Source organism: Solanum verrucosum, unplaced genomic scaffold, assembly GCF_900185275.1.
Source record: "Solanum verrucosum unplaced genomic scaffold, falcon-dt-bn FXZP01000217.1, whole genome shotgun sequence".
Taxonomy (NCBI): Eukaryota; Viridiplantae; Streptophyta; class Magnoliopsida; order Solanales; family Solanaceae; genus Solanum; species Solanum verrucosum.
Genome location: NW_026020032.1, coordinates 762,227 through 779,066, shown reverse-complemented (window position 1 = coordinate 779,066; position 16,840 = coordinate 762,227). Strand labels below are relative to the sequence as shown.

At 31.2% G+C, this 16,840-nt stretch overlaps 2 protein-coding genes across 2 annotated transcripts in view; one reads left to right on the top strand and one right to left on the bottom strand.

Moving 5' to 3' along the window:
- LOC125821377 (peptidyl serine alpha-galactosyltransferase) overlaps positions 1-16,840 on the top strand; it is a 241,598-nt gene that overhangs the window by 214,120 nt on the left and 10,638 nt on the right. The window lies entirely within an intron of this gene.
- On the bottom strand, positions 9,590-14,840 carry LOC125821380 (protein WVD2-like 7). Its single transcript, XM_049500793.1, has 10 exons — positions 14,646-14,840; positions 14,369-14,478; positions 12,456-13,364; positions 12,067-12,288; positions 11,851-11,894; positions 11,656-11,748; positions 11,477-11,573; positions 11,324-11,395; positions 10,973-11,080; positions 9,590-10,369 (listed from the first exon to the last, which is right to left on the bottom strand). The coding sequence occupies exons 2-10, from the start codon at positions 14,408-14,410 to the stop codon at positions 9,908-9,910; spliced, it is 2,049 nt and encodes a 682-aa protein (XP_049356750.1). The 5' UTR covers positions 14,411-14,478; positions 14,646-14,840; the 3' UTR covers positions 9,590-9,907.

Sequence of the window (16,840 nt, the reverse complement as noted above, 5' to 3'; positions counted from 1 at the left end):
AGATAAATAATCCAAAAATAAAATTAATAATTCACGTCAAATTTAGAGATATTTTCATTAATTCTCCCTATTAATAACAACTCTCATGATAACTATTATATTAATTTGTAATAGGTTAATTGGATAAGACAGATGAATCATCATCCTAGTGATAAGAGAATAATAAAAAAGATGAAAAGACAACTCATCAAACAATATTGAACTTGTAATGTGCTTTATGCTAATTGGTAGTTACAAACTTACAATATAATAAATTAATAAAATTAAACTTGAAAGTTTTTGGACATATATTTTGAGTTTATATTCCTTTAAAGAACTTCATGGTGTCTTCCTTTTTCGTTTTGGCCCACACATCTCCATCATTAGGGCATCTCTCATCTCTCTCAATAAAAATTATATATCAACCACTACCACTAATCCTATTATAAAACGAGTGTGGTAGAATGAATGAAATTAAAAAAATTCACGATAGAAAGTTAATGCGACATATTCATGAGATTGTTGGAAAATATTTTCTTGATGTATGATGATTTTCATCAAATTGTTAGATAGTTTAGTAAGTGACGAAAAATATATGAAAAGAATTCGAAACTGGAGATATCAGAAAGTACAGAAACTATGAATGTCAAATACTAGATGATTAGAAAAAAAATAACACTTGCCCTACCTTTTCAATAATTTCACTTGCGTGTGGAATAATTCATTTTTTGAGTATTCAACTACTCTATATAACACGTCAACAAATGGATGCTTTAAGAACTAGCTATAAATTTTATTTTCTAGTAACATTTATTACACTTTGGTTGAAAATTTCCATGTACTATTTTCCTCATACACCTTCGTATATTATGTATGTTATATTATTTATAATTATCTTTTGAATGACCTGATAATTAATATAAAAATTATTATTATACACTACCAATGTTTAGAAGTATAACTCCCAAATATAAGGACATCACCTTTTTTTTTCCTTTATAATTTGCTCTGAATATCAAAATCTAAGATAAATTGGAATCGTTGTCTCTGATTGAGAATGTTGTACACTAAAATAAGACTTCTTACATGAATTTTAACTAATCGAACTCCAAAAGGATATCGAACACGGCAAAATTACATTTGAGTCCTGTGAAGAAAAGGAGAATTTGGAAAGGGACAAGACTTTTAGGGGTCGTTTGGTTAGGAACAAGTTATCCCAGGATTAGTTATCCTGGGGTTAACTATCCTGGGATAACTTATTGTTATCTCCTGTATTCAGTTAGGAAAAACAGAAACAGAAAAAAGAAAAAGATGAAACAAACAGAAAATAAATAATCTGAGTCTACAGAACCCACTGTGTTTCCTTAAGAAATTTAATCCCCTCAAGTACCCGAGGTTGCAGATTAATTCCTCCCAAGATAAAACGGATTAACTATTAGAGAAGTAGCAGTACATCAAACTTCACTAATTTTTGTCCAAAAATATTATCAATCAATTATATCATTTGCCAAATCCAAATTCAAAATCCCGAATTCCGATACTGAATCCAAACTGAGGTCGAGCGAGCAACGACGACGGCTGAAGCCGAAGCCGAATTCCAAATCCAAAATCCCGAATCCCGAATCGAGGTCGAGCGAGCGACGCGATTTTTAAATAATTCTGTTACGCGAAATTAATTTTGTTAATTAATTAACATTCTGAATTAATTTATAAGAGAAAATGAAATTAATTAATGAGATTGATTAAATAATTTTTTGTCAAAAAATATTATCAATCAATCACATCATTTGCCAAATCCAAAATCCAAAATCCCAAATCCGAACCGAGGTTGAGCGAGCGACGACGACGGCGCGATGGGCACCTTCTTCTTAACCCTTTAAGAGTTAAATGAAGTGTTTCCTAATATAAGGACAACATTTTCCCTTTCTTCTACCAGTATGGGAGAAATGACTTTTCATTTTTCCTCCAAATTGGTTCCCCTACATTTCCCAATTTCTCATTCTTATTTCCGATTCACACCTTGCTAAAACCCAACACTTATCTCACCATGTATATGTGATAAATTATCTCATCACTATGATATAACTGGTGGGATAAGTTATTCCAAATATGACAACCAAACAAGATACAAAAAATTTATCCCATCATTATTTATTTTTAGGGAAAAAAACTTAAATATACAATTTAAGAACATAAATAACACGTATATAACAATAGTTTTACTTTACACCAAAATAGCAATAGAATCATTACAAAATAAAACAAAATAAAAAAATATTAAATGAAAAATAACCCACGCACAATTCTATAGTAAATAAAATTCTAATCCCTTAATTTACTCCATGTTGTTATTTACTTTCCACAAATATCTCAATTGCTATTTAATATTTCTCTTTCATAACCTCAATATAATTCCTTTTTCCATAGTTAATTCTGAAAAATATTTAAGAATTGATTGTTGTTTTTCATTATTTTGAATAAATATTTTTTTTCAGAACAGTATTTTAAGCTATAAACGATTGCATAATTATTCAATGTTTAAGCATTTTTCAGAATGGTGTTGTTTTTTCAATTGTTAATTTTATTTTTATTAATTCCAACGGTGTTGGTTTTGTTATGGTTTGAAATGAATAATTTCGAACAAAAAAGATGTCAATCAATTAACATAATGTTAATATATTAGAAAATATTTATTTCAATAAATATTAATATATTATATGATTTCACGTTGGGGTGAAATATGGTATAAGTTAGTATATTATATGATATCTAATTGGTAGTATTTATTTCAATAAAAATTGATATATTAAACGAAATCTTGTTGATATGATATATGGTATAAGTTAGTATATTATATAATGACTATATGGTAGCATAGATTTCAAGGAAAGTTGGAGTATATTATATGATACCATATTGGTGTGATATATGGTATAAGTTACTATTTTATATGACAATATGGTAGTATTTATTTCATGAAGGTTAGTATTTTATATGATATAATGTTGGTATGAAATATGGTATAAGTTAGTATATTATAGGCTTAAGTCATCGAGAGCCCCTTGAAGTTGTCCGCATATTTCATTTGGACACCCCAATTTAACCTTATATCTATTGTATACTGCAAGAAATTTGTACGTTTATATTGAAGTATATTATTGGATTAAAATATGGTATAATATTCTTGCTAAGTTGATAGCTTGAATACCAACTTTTATACCATAATTTATATCATATAATGCACGTTTGTTAATAATTTTATACCACAACGAACACCAACATAATTTCTATCAAATATTACCTTTCAGGTCCAACACTAGAATGAACAATACCACATTTTGAGAAATATAATTTTTCAGAAATTCAAGAAAGACTAAATAGGCACAATGAAATACCAAAAAATCATCAAAAAACAATAAAATTTTATTTAATTGTATGACAAAGTAATTTCTCAAAATAAGATAAAGTGATGGAAGAAATTGTTCTAAGATGAACTTCTATATAAAATTACTATCATACGAGTACACCTTCGAATCAACAGTTGAAACCTCTTTCTCCTTACCTTTCTTTTTTGTCAAATTAGGAGTCATAGATAGACCTTTCACTACCGATAACAAAATTAGGGAGACAAAGTAAATGCATTCAACTCGAAATTTAATCTCGAACACACATCAAGATTGTTAATATTGCAATTCGGCTGTCAATATCCAGATTATTTCTACAAATCGAATTCATGAAATTTTCCTATTCATGATCGTATAAATCAAAGAAAATATACAATTTTATCTCAAAATATAGATAATTTTGAAGAAAAAAAACAAGTATGAAGAAGAACCAAAATTTTAATGAGAAAAGATGGAGATTTTATCCAAAAACTAATATGTGAGAGAATAAAAAATTAAATGGTGTGATTTCATGACAAAAATTAAGAGAGAGAGAGAGAGAGAAAAGAAAGAGAAATTAAAAGATGTTTTAAAAAAAAGAAACGTATGACAACATAATTGTGCTTGGAAATTCAAAAGGTAAAATAGTAAATTATCAATTCCATAAAATAAACACACTACCCCAAAAAGTAGTAAATAAAACCGTATCCCACGTAAAAAAAAAGTGCATTTTATTATATTGTTATGTATATATTTGTAATTAAAATGTTAATGTTGTAAATAAAAAGATTAAAATAATATTATGTAAATAATGGTCTTACATAGTATATTCTTGTAATTTTTCCTATTTTTATCCCTCACACCAAACGACCCTTAGGGATTGATTTGACAATTGTTTGGTGATATTGAAAGGCAAAAATTAAACAAGATCCAAGAAAATTATTTCAAATCTCGAGTAGTAACCTTGAATTCTCAATTTGAATTATTATTATTATTTGTAATGTGAAGTAAAATATACTATGGTTGAAAAAGAATTCCCATTTTTGAGAAATTTCCAACTTGAGTTGTGTCCCCTCCTTACTTTCCTAGCTTGTTGTTTTCTGCTATTTACAAAATGGGTTGGCAATTTTGTAATGGTTTATTTATGATAAAAAGGTGAGTCAAAAAGTACCATCAATTATTCAATTTGATATAATAATATAATGGAGCAATAGCAATATAGGTAGATTGGATATAGTGTCATGCTTGGTAAAAAAATGTGAATAATTGAGTAACATAGAGTAAAATTTGGTTATTTGGCAAAATTAGTGGATATTTAGAATAAAAATAATATCAAAAGTTTTGTCTTTTCAACAACAAATGTTAATAATTGAATAACACAAATACGATTTATTATCAAGTAAGACTTTTTATCGATTCAATAATATCAAATTTTAGGTGTTAGGTAAATTTTTATGAACAACTGAACAAGTATAATTTTTCAACGCACGATAGCCATGTTTCACTCATATAATTAAAAAATAGTTATTATTATAAAAATTAAAGTTTCATTATAAAATTTCAACCTTCACGACAATAGCTTATTTTTAATTTTAGGAATCGAAAAAGGACTTATTTATGAATTTTAATATGTTTCGAGGGCTCTAGAGAGTAGTCATATTTTGACCACTAGGCTATGAAGTTTCCCTTAGAGAGTGATGAAAACATTCCTATCACCTAATCTTATCATCAATTTTTTTATCTTATTATAAACTATATATTCACCAAAAAAGATACTATCTTAACAAATTCTTATTTTAAAATTACTTGAGCCACCTAATATTAAATAAATAACAAAAAAAAAATATGCATGGTAGACAATATTCTTGATTCTCCCACCTAAATTATCAAAAGACAAACTATACAAAGTGGCCTAAAACCTCTTTGCTTTTGCTCCATACTTTTGCATCTTTTTTTGCCTCTTTCTTTCATCATAAGCAAACCCCTCAAAAAATCCATTAACTCAATTTCTACTTCATTCCTTAATAGCCCTTTTTTCCTTTTCATCCCCCCCCCCTCCTCCCCCCCCCCCCCCCGCGTTTTCCTTCCATTTTTCCTACAATCTTGAACACCCCCCTCCCCCTCCCGATTCAATCGGAAGCTAATCTATTCGATCGAGTAATTTTTTTTATTCTTTAATCTTTGCCAATTCAAGTTGATTCAAGACTCTTTCAATCTCGGATTGATCTCTCCACCCTTCTAAGCTGTAAAAAAGACTTGATTCTGTCGAAGAGCTAACACCTCCGCACCCCATTTACTCAAACTTCTACTTCATTTTCTTAATACCCTTTTTTTCATTTCCCCCTTTCCTTTTCCTTCCATTTCGTTCTACAGTTTTGAAACCCCCCACCCCACCCCACCCGCACTAACTTAAACCTCTACATTTCCTTAACACCCCCCCCCCCCCCCCGCCCCTTCCTTTTTCCTTTCATTTTTGTCTACAATCTTGACCCCCACGCCCACCCCCATTAACTCAAACATCTACTTCATTATCTTAATACCCTCTCTTTTTTTCACAATTGCCCTTCCATTTCTTCCTACAAAAAACACAAAACATGGTTTCTAAATTCACACTATTATATCTTCTTCCACTTGTAATACTCCTCCTCAACTTTCCGGCAAGAATCACATCCCAAGAATGTGCTTACCCTTGTTATCCTCCTCCAACCGGCCCCACCGGAAACAACCCTCCTCCGGCCACCACCACAACTCCACCAACCCCACAAGGTGGATATGTCCCAAATCCACCATCAACAATCTATCAACCACCACCATCTGGTTACAACAATATCCCATATTTGAATTCTCCACCTAATGATTATGGTAATGGTGAAGCACCACCACCACCAGAACCAATTGTCCCTTGGTTTCCATTTTATTATAGAAAACCTCCTCATTCTGATCTTGATCAATCTTCATCATCAAGAACCACATGGAAGAAAATGATTAGTTTATTAGTAGTAGTCATATTTTTTGTTTGATTTTGGTTTTTTTATGGATTATTATCTATGTGCAAGTGAATTTTGATGTAATTAGTAGTGGACAACATGTTGATTTTAATGTCTAATTAATGATCATCAGTTTCAATTTTTATGTGTGTTTGAGTTTATGTGAAACAGAGGAGTTCCTCTGTTTCTTGATTTTTATGTGCACAAAATGGAAACTTTTCTTCTTCTTCCATAACAAACACTCAAACTTACAAAATGATTATGAAAGACAACTTCAAAATTTACGTGTTGTGTTAGAGAAAATGATTATGAAAGACACCTTTAAAATTTATGTGTTGTGTTAGAGTTAGGTGTTTACGAGGTACAGTAGAAACGAATTGAAGTGTTTAGCTGTTAGTTTAGATTATTAAGTTGATGTGTATAGATGTACGCTCTTAAAGTGAGGTGTGTTTACGTATCAACTAAAATTAAATTAAGGATAAATTAAGAGATTACTAAGTTGATGTGTTTAGATGTACACTCTTAAAGTAAGGAGTGTTTACATATTAATTGAAATCAAACTTAAGTGTATGTTTATATATTATGTCTTTTTTAAATGAAGCAAAATTTACGTGTTGATAAGTCACTTTTTTCATCCTTCGTTAAAGGTTTTTTTGGATTTGAAATTATAATTACTTTTAGTACGAAGTGTTTTTTTTTTTTTTTTAAATTCAAATTAATCAAATATTAAAATGAGTAATAGGAAGGCAAAAAATCAAGTTTTCAAGAGTCTTGGCTTTTACGTTTGGCAATTAGATTCTTCTATACCGTTCTTCATTTATTGTATTTACATATACATACAAAAATGGACATTTGGACCCTTCTAGTTTTGAGGTCAATATAATGCTTCTTCAATCTCTTGGTTACAACTAGCTAGTATTATTTAATATTTTTAATATATTGATTCGATTAATTTTAGATAATTCTTTTATAAAAAAAACTCATTTTCAAGTTTAAATTTGAAAATTTTAATTAATAATGAAGGAATTTCATCCATTCTATCACAAAACGAGCTTAGGCTTCTACAAGATCATAACCACCACCTAATTTTGATCTCTCTTTTGAACAAGTGCCTTCTCCTTCCCTATCATGACAATTGACAACCAACTTTCCCCAAAAATTCATGCTACTTGCATCACTTCCTTTTGCCTTTTTGTTGTTTTCTTCCCCTCTTTTTTCTTTGGTTTATTTTGTGTTTTGTTTAGTTACTAAAAATAAAACAAGTAACCTTCTGTGACATAAAAATAAAAGAAAGAAAGAGCAGTCTGGTGTATTAAAGTTTCACTATGCGTAAGGTCCGGAGAAGGACTTATTGTATGTAGTTTTATCTTGCATTTCTGCTAGAAGTTGTTTTCAAGGCTTGAACTTGTGACCTCATGGTCATATGACAGTAACTTCTTTAACATATACACCAACAATCGAGCATATTTAGTGTAATTTCATAAGTGAGGTCTATAGAAGATGGTGTGTATACAAATGTTATCCTTACATTGACAAGACAGAAAACTCATTTTCGATAGAACCTCGAATCAAGTAGAAAATTTTAAGGTATATATATATATATGACGACCTTGAAACACAATAAAAGAAAAAAAATACCACAATTTTCTGTCTATTTTAAAGCATGTTTTGGGCAGTACTGAGAGGTGGGAAATTAATTATTTGAAGAAATAAAACACAAATCAATAACAGGCTGTGAGAGATTTATTTGGACATTAAAAGAGAGGGGTGTGCATTCGGTTTTTCGGTTTGGTTTTATACTATTCGGTTTGGATTTTTCGGTTTTTGGTTTTGAAGAAGTGTAACCCAATCTGAACCAAAACAAATTTGGTTTGGTTTGGTTTTTCTCTTTTTAGTTAATCGGTTATGTCAATAATTAGAAACATAACAAAGTTATATTTGCAGTTTTAAAAAAATTATATATATATAATATTGAATTTCTTAACTATACTTTTTAATATAAATCACAAGTAAAACACAATACTTAAAAGTATATCAATTATAGATGTCCAAACATAAAAAAAATAAACTAAAAAGGGACAAAAGTGGTTAACTCCAACTTAATTCTAAATATATATATATATATATATATATATATATAAAATTTGGTTTTTTTGGTTTTTCGGTTTTCATTTTTCTAAATCCAAAACCAAACCAAAAAACCAAACAAAGTAAATTATAAATCCAAAACCAAACCAAAAAACCAATCCAAATTAGAATTCGGTTTGATTTAGTTTGGTTTTTCGGTTTAATCCAAATAGTGTACACCCCTAAAAGAGAGTGATATTTTGTCTAGTAGCTTAAGATGTTAAAATGTCACAATCTCATATAATATTCGTTTTTTCCTCTATGGTTTGCAATTAATTAAAGACTTGATAGATTAGCAAATATATGATGTTAATTAATCTCAAATTATGGCATGAATTGATTTGATGATTTGTCTGTGATGGTGACTCTTTAGTCATTAAGCAATAATATAAGTTAATAGTATATTGCTAAGTATATGTATTTAATTAGAATAAATGACCGGCTGTGCTTTAGTGACTAGTCTCTATGAGAGATACCTATCAACTACCAACAATGGTGATGGGTAGGGAGAGGGGAGGGGGAGGGAGGAAAGATAATGATATACACGATCGACGAATAAATAAATATGTTGTATTGATAGCATGTTGAACCTTTAAATGAGACATTCACTCAATTCAACATGATACTAGGTAACAGAAGTACTCCTCAGTGAGGTTGTCGCTCATCAATCAACTATATCAACATCTCTGTCCCAAGAACTCGTATATTAGAAGATACGTGTTATATATCTAAAGAATTGAATATTCTACTCTCTAATAGTTTGAACTTTAATCCGATGAGATAGAAGTTTGTCATGGTAGTAGAAAGATATCCCTTCAACGTAGGTCAACAACAAAAATATTCCTGATTGTGGTCCAGCCCTTTTCGGACCCCACATATGGTGCACCAGAGACCTTGTGGTCTGGCCCTTCGATGTACCAATAGCGAAAGCTTAGTGCACCGAAACTATTCTTCACAGATATACAAATCTTACTTAGTTGCATAACTTCTAATATTCTTCTGGCTTTTGTTTTAAAACTTGCTATCTAGATGATAATGCTATACCAATCTTTGAAACATTTGATCAAAGAGAGATTTCAGTATTAAAACAATGGCAGAAACACTGCAAAGTAGTGCAACTTAACATTTTACTCAAAGTGAGTATAGCTTTAATAGCACAGCATTTGTGGTATTTCAAGAACTTGACTTAAATAGGTTCATAATTATTAACTATCCCAACTAGGAATAATTACATACAGCATATCTAGCAGAAATGCTAACCTACACACTAAGTATATCATCTCGGATACGAGATCCATCGCCTTTGCTATGTTGAGAAATATGAGAGAATTCACACAGTACAATCTGACTTAGCAAGCTCATCATGTTACCTTCATACTTGATCCATCTTGCTGACATGACGAGTCTTAAATGACGTAGAAGTTGATGCGTCTAGGAAGCAACACCAACAGCTAAACGACCCACTCTTGTACTACGGCTCAAATCAATACTTCTAATATCTTTTCTCATTGCATTGTTTCCTATTGATCTTCGCGCAACCACCTTTGTTTTCTCTTCAGCTTTGAAGCCCTTGTTTCCCTTGTTTGTATCTGCTGTTCTCGGTCTTGGAGAATTCAGGACCTGCCTTTTCTCTTGCTCTCTCTTTGGAGCTACTGTTCTATTTGATCGCATCTGCCAGGACGTTTTGTTTGTTGGAGCTGAAGATGGAACACTGCTGTCAGATAACTCTGCTGAAGGATGATTGGTTACTTCTGAAACCTGTGGTGAATCAGCCACATTTAGATGTTCATTAGTGGAACAAGGAACAGTGTTCTCTGTTGCACTAGTAGCTCTAGCCCCTGAAGTCGAAGGTCTGCTTTGTGATTTACTTGATTTAGTTTTACTTGCTAACTCCTGAAAAATTAATCAACAAAGCAAGTTATATGATTTGTTCTATCGATGCGGAAGGAGGGAAAAATATCACTTACTAGGAGGATAAGGATGAAGACTAACTGATGAACAAGTGCAGACACTCATAAGCAAAGAGACTGACAGATAATTAGTAAGACATTTTTCTCATATTACTTGCATCCATATGAAAGGGTAATATTCATAACACATTTGGCTTTCGGTCTTGAGAGAATGTTATTAAGTGAAATTAACGGCTGGCGCACCAAAAAGCCTTTCGAAGAGAAGCAAGAAAGTATGCTGCTTATCACGGGCCCTAAAGGTAATCATAATCAGAAGACCAAGGTACAAGATTCTCTATTCCGTCCTTTAGTGTCAATGTTTCCCTTGAATCTTGATCAAGGGCTTATACTATAACCAGTATAACAGCTTGTAAACATATTTTCTCAAGTATTACTTTCAAATGAGAATGGTATGCTGAAGAGTGTGGTTTTGAAGTGTCCTAGTTTCAACATAGGGAAATAGAAAACAAGAGAAGAATACAGTTGAGAAACAGAAAGCTGAGTATTGGGACTCTGAACATTCTCATTATCTGTCACTTGTTAATACCTTGTTTCTGTCTGACCGACGACCAGGTTCATGGTAGAAGGCAGGCATGGGAGTTGCTTTGAAATTGAGATTTCTCCGTAGCTGTTTTAACTCTGCTTCTTTCTTTACCTATAGATATCACAAAGCAAATCAAAATGTCATTAATCATGGTTACTGATCAACAAAAAATTTCATCTAACTCATAGCTGCAAATGATATATATTACAAGTCTAAGCAGATGGAAGAAAATCTAACAGAATTTATCCCAATGACATTTTAAAGCTAGCATCGACAGAAATCCACCTAATGATTCTCTATTTCAATCCAAACCTGTTTCCAACAGTCACAAGAATCATTGCCCGACTTTATTACCTGAGTTCTTGCTTGGAGCTGATGTTTTTCTGCCTCAACTGCATGCATTTTCTCCTCTAACTTCATAAGGAACTGAATCAATATCAAAAACTTCATTTAGGTTATATATGAATTTTAAACTTCATCGAATTGACGCAAGAAACCAGTCCTTACCTCTTTCCTTTTCTTGGCGCGCTCTTCACTTTTGAAAAGGAAACCAGATCCATTCTGTTTCATGCCTGGTTGACATGAACTTACACTCTGCTTATCCCTGTACAATAATAATATGTATAAGAAAAATGTTTATGAACACAATATGGAGTTAAAGATCACAATTTTCCCACCATATATACCTGTTTACACTTTGATGTACTCTATGGCTAACTTTCTCTGTACAGGAAGGACGAGAAGCGGCAGCCTTTCTTGCTTTAGGCTGTTGTTCAGTGCTACATCATTCAATAATAAACAAGTTTGGAAAAATTAGGATGAATCAGTGCGACCAAAATATCCTAAACTTTCCATTTGGAAGACATGATTAAGAAGCATACCTTTTCTGTTGATTGAGTACATTAGCTTTTGAACCCGAACAAACCTGTATAACGCAAGGTATCGGTTACCATAAATTCGATAATCAATTAAGAATTACTGAAGAATAATCAGACTAAAAAAAAAAGTTGAGCAATAGTTCCACAGCGTTAAAATAGCAAGTTTACTCATCTGCCTTGAAATTTGAAGATTACACTAAGCCTTAATCTGATACAAACCTCTGATTTTGGCATTCTCGCTGTTGAATGCACAAGAGCGCCAGGAGCGTCCAATCTTGGCTTTTCTCCTTTTCGTGTCAAGGAAACATCACTATGCCTTCTATTTGGTTTACTTGGCATGTCTTTATATGCTTGTTTTGAGATTGTCCCCTTGCCACTAGCAACACTAACTTGGGACAACATCCTAGATTTTGTGTCTCTAGATTGAGATACAGTCCTCACCTGCATTTTGAGCACAAGACAAACTACATAAAGGGGCGAAAATTTTCTACTCTCGAATAAGACTACAAATGCTAATATTTATAATAGCTTACTACAGTCAGCAAGCAAGATGGGAAACTGATGTAATAACTGAAGATTAATAGTCACAAATGCTAAAAGAGGTCTACCTTTGAAGATGAACTTCGTTGAGGTTCTGAACTAACACTACCATCTTTCTCAGTGGTGTGAGCATTAGAGGATAGATCAACGGAGTTTGATGAGAACTCCATACTGCTATCTTGGCCCTCTAGTTTCACTTTTACTTCAATCTCAGTTTTAGGATCATCATCAAAAGCTGAATTTCCAGCATTGAGATGAAAACTTGCTTCAGCTTCCATATGTTCAGGAACACTTTGAAGAACATCGGAACTATCGGTAGCTAGTTCAGTCTGGGGTCCAGAATGGAGAATTATACTATCAACTCCACCACATTCTGTGACCTCGATGTCTCCGTTGTGAGATCCATCAAGACTTTCTTCAAACCGTGTAGGATGATCAACCTCATTCACTCGCTCAAAGTCACCATCATAACCTGTGTTCTCAGCTTGATACTTTCCATTCTTCAATAAATGGATTGATCTATCAATATTTTCATCAAAGTGTGCAGAATGACCGTCTTCGTTAACATGCTCAAAGTCCCCCGCATAGCCTTCATTTTCAGTGACATCATTTTCACTATACTTTTCATTCACCAGTAAATTGGCTGATCTATCATGATTTTCAACAAAGTGTGCCGAATGGCCAATCTCATTAACATGCTCTAAGTCCCCCTCATAACTTGTATTCTCATGGCCATCATTTTCACTAGCTTGAGATTCGGTCCCATTCTGCCACTCTGATGAGCTCTGGCGTAGAAGTGCCTTCTTTCTAAGACGTGCCTCAAAATATGCTTTCTTCTCAGTTACAGAACCTGGCTTGGAGTATTTCTCAACCTCTTCAAGATACCTGTTATGTGTAAAAGAAGACCTCCTCTCCCAACATAAACTTTCATTCTCAAATCTACCGAATGAGATAGATCCCGATTGCCACGAATCTGCCTGTCAATTTTGGTAAGTAAATTAAGATCAGGATGCAAAACCGAGTAATGAGTAATCAAATATAAAGTAAAAAAGCCTCATAAATTTAGTTCTGATGGAAAATCTTCACTTTCCCCTAATGAATGGTCTAATTAGTAATGTCTCAAGTAGTATATCCTAACATGCTTATACGACCAATTATATGAGACGTCGAAACTCTCAAAAATCATTTGCACTAAAAGTTCATTGTAACAAACTTCAATCAATGAATAAACATGCATTCCAGCATTTAATCTGATCTCATAGAAGTGTTATGGATCCATAACTAACCCGAGGAGAGCAGGGAGAATGCTTCCCAATTACTCTCTCAGCACTATTATACAAGTAAGCAACATACACAATTTCGAACTGAAAGCAAGATCTTACAACCACACTCAAAAAAGCAGGCAACAAAGCTCATTCCATGCCTCATTGAAGTAGGAAGCAAGTAATAAAGAGAGATGTGACAAGCATGCTAAGTTGCACAAGACTCTTCACTTTCGATCCGGCATCCATGTCTGACTTTCCAAAAATACACTATTTTTGGAAAATCCGACACAACACTATTGACAATTTTGAAGAGTACAAGCAACATAACAACCATGAGTTTTCAAGTCAATAAAAAAAACAAAAAAAGAAACTACTAGAAATTCAGTAACCGCTTCAAACCGCTTAGAAAAGGGTCCAAATTTAATTCACAAAAACTGATTATATGCATCTTCTTTACTCATAATTAATCATATTCAACACCTAAAACAGACAAATTATTACTGAAATACAATCTCCTGAATTACCAATCAAATAAAGATTCCACCTTTTTCCTTCCCAATCAACTAAAACCACAAGAACATATATCCTCCTACCAAATCCATCAGTACAAAATTTGAAAAACAAAAATTTAACCAAATAAATGCAAATGAATATATCACTGTAAACAAAGAGTAAGATCCAAAGGGAATTTATTTTCTAAAAAAAAAAAACTTTACCTGAAAACTATGCCTAAAGGGTTCTTCAATATCACCAGCCATTTCAAAAAAACTGATCCTTTTTAAACCACCTCTATAGATATCATCTGCATTTCCCAAATCTTGAAATTCTGTCCAAAATCAAAAAAATCAACACCCCATCACTTAAAAGTGAAATCTTTTCACTATTCATACATAAACATCATTAAAAATGAAATCTTTACACTATTCCATACATAAACATCATAAAAAATGGACCAAAAATGAAGTTTTACAGAGAAAAGATGAATAAAATTACAGTTTTTAAAGGAAGAAATTGACAGAATCTTGAAAAGGGGTTGAAGAAAAAGCAAAATTGAGATGATTTCTTTGAGAAAAAGTGAGAAATAAATGTGAAAGAAAACGTGTCTGAGTACAGAAGAATCGCTACTTTGCTTTGAAGAAGGCAGTTAAATGGAGTGAACATGAATTGTTGAAAAATTGTCTAATTAAATATTTTTAATTTATGGGAAATAATTAATTAGTTTTGGGATTATTTAGATCTTAAATCAAATCATATTGCAGATACATCCTTCTAGTTTGGCAATATTGCAAAATATAGTCCCAACTGGCTTGTAAATCAGACGTACACTCTTGGTTTAGCTCGTGTTTGACTATAGATTTTAAAGTTAAATTTGAATTTTTTAAGTTGTGATTTTTGAAATTTGTATTTCTTGAAAATATTTAAAAGTCAAATTTTATGGTCAAATAAATATTTAAAGATAATTTTTTGTAATCTACTTTTAAAATATAAGCTCGTGTTTGATTATAGATTTTGAAGTTGAAATTTGAAATTAAAAATTTGAAACTTTGAATTTTTTTTAAGTTGTGATTTTCGAAATCTAAAGTTATATTTGAATTTGAAAATATTTAAATATCAAATTTTGTGATCAAATAAATATTTAAAGATAAATTTTTGTAATCTACTTTTTTTTAATGTATGGTCAAACAATATCTTAATTTTGAATTACCAATTAAATAGTTGGAATATTTAAAGACAATTATACTCTTTCTTAATTCATTTTTCTTCTCCTATTAATTTTTTGTCCAACCTTAATGTAACTTAAATATAGTTATTTCTTTAAAACAAAAATCTCCTTTTGTTTTATGTTATATTCTTAAATTTCGTGTCAAATTTTTTTATAACAATCATTTTGTAACATTTTATCATAACAATTAAGTTCTCCTAATAGCATTTTGTTTAACATTTAGAAGAATAATAAAATAAACAACGTTATTTTAGAGAAATTTGATTGTATATTAAATGGGGGATGTGTTCATACAATTTATTTAAACAAAAGGAAGAAATATATAATATTAGAAAATTAGAAGGAAGAAATGTGCAATTTATGAAAAAACTTTATGATCCAGTGCTTGTGGGGGTACATCAGTAATCATGTGCTTGTGTTCCCCTTTTTGTCTACTTCTGCTTATTGGCCCACGTGTAACATGGGTCCCACTTTAAACCTTCCCCACCTAATCTTTATGGTCTGGTTAGATCAAACGGTCAGGAATTAGTTCAGCCTCTTCCACGTGTCTTTTCACCCTTACCCTTCATAAAAATGAAAACTTAACCTAAATAACGAATATTAATTAGAGATCTTGCTTTCGAGTTTTGGACATGAGATAGGGAGTCCTTTTCTAATTTCGATATAATCGAACTTCAATACGAATATCAAACATTAAATGAAAAACAAAAATAACTAAATAATGCTCGTTCAACTACTTCATTTTAAAAATAGTCAGTTCATATATATATGATATAAAAATATATAAATCGGATAGAAAAAAATAAGAGAGGATTAAAAACACACCTAAAATATATGAGAGTTTGAGTGCTATTAGATTTGTGAAATTCTATCCGTACTATCACTAAATGTTTATTAAAATATAATTAAATTATCAGTTATTTGAATTTCATACCTAAAATTTCATATATGAAAAGTGAACAATCATATATAGTATTAGCGTATTTCAATAGACATTTGGTAATAACTCATTTATGAGACTCAAAAAATTAAAATACTTTAAATATATTTTTAACTCTTTAACTCAAAAATAAATAATGAATTTGATCGGCTATTTCCATAAAGATCACAACAGGATTAAAAAGTTAAGTGAGACCCATAGAAGGATGTCTAAAAAGAAATTTTTACTACAAAAAAAAAAAAAAAAGGAGGATAATAATTGACTAATTAGATCTTCAAATATGTGGTGGAAATGATGAATCGTATGATTAATAGCTTTTGTAATGGTGGAGCCATTATGTGGATAATATAAATTTGCCTTTTTGAAAAAAAATTGGCAAAGGAGTTGTTGATTTTTTTTATATATAGAAAAATAATTAAATGCTAAAAAGGAAATAAAAAGTGGGGTTGTATTATTATGATCTTATTTGGGATAAGAAAGATGTTGATTTGCATTATTGAAAAGCATTATTAGGATAATCTTTTG

Excerpts from the sequence above, each read along its gene's own strand:
- LOC125821380 (XM_049500793.1), bottom strand. The coding sequence starts at position 14,410 with ATGGCTGGTGATATTGAAGAACCCTTTAGGCATAGTTTTCAG. Across the intron at positions 12,289-12,455 it reads AACGAAGTTCATCTTCAAAG|GTGAGGACTGTATCTCAATC; the intron begins GTAGACCTCTTT and ends CTCAAAATGCAG. Across the intron at positions 11,574-11,655 it reads GTACATCAAAGTGTAAACAG|GGATAAGCAGAGTGTAAGTT; the intron begins GTATATATGGTG and ends ATTATTGTACAG.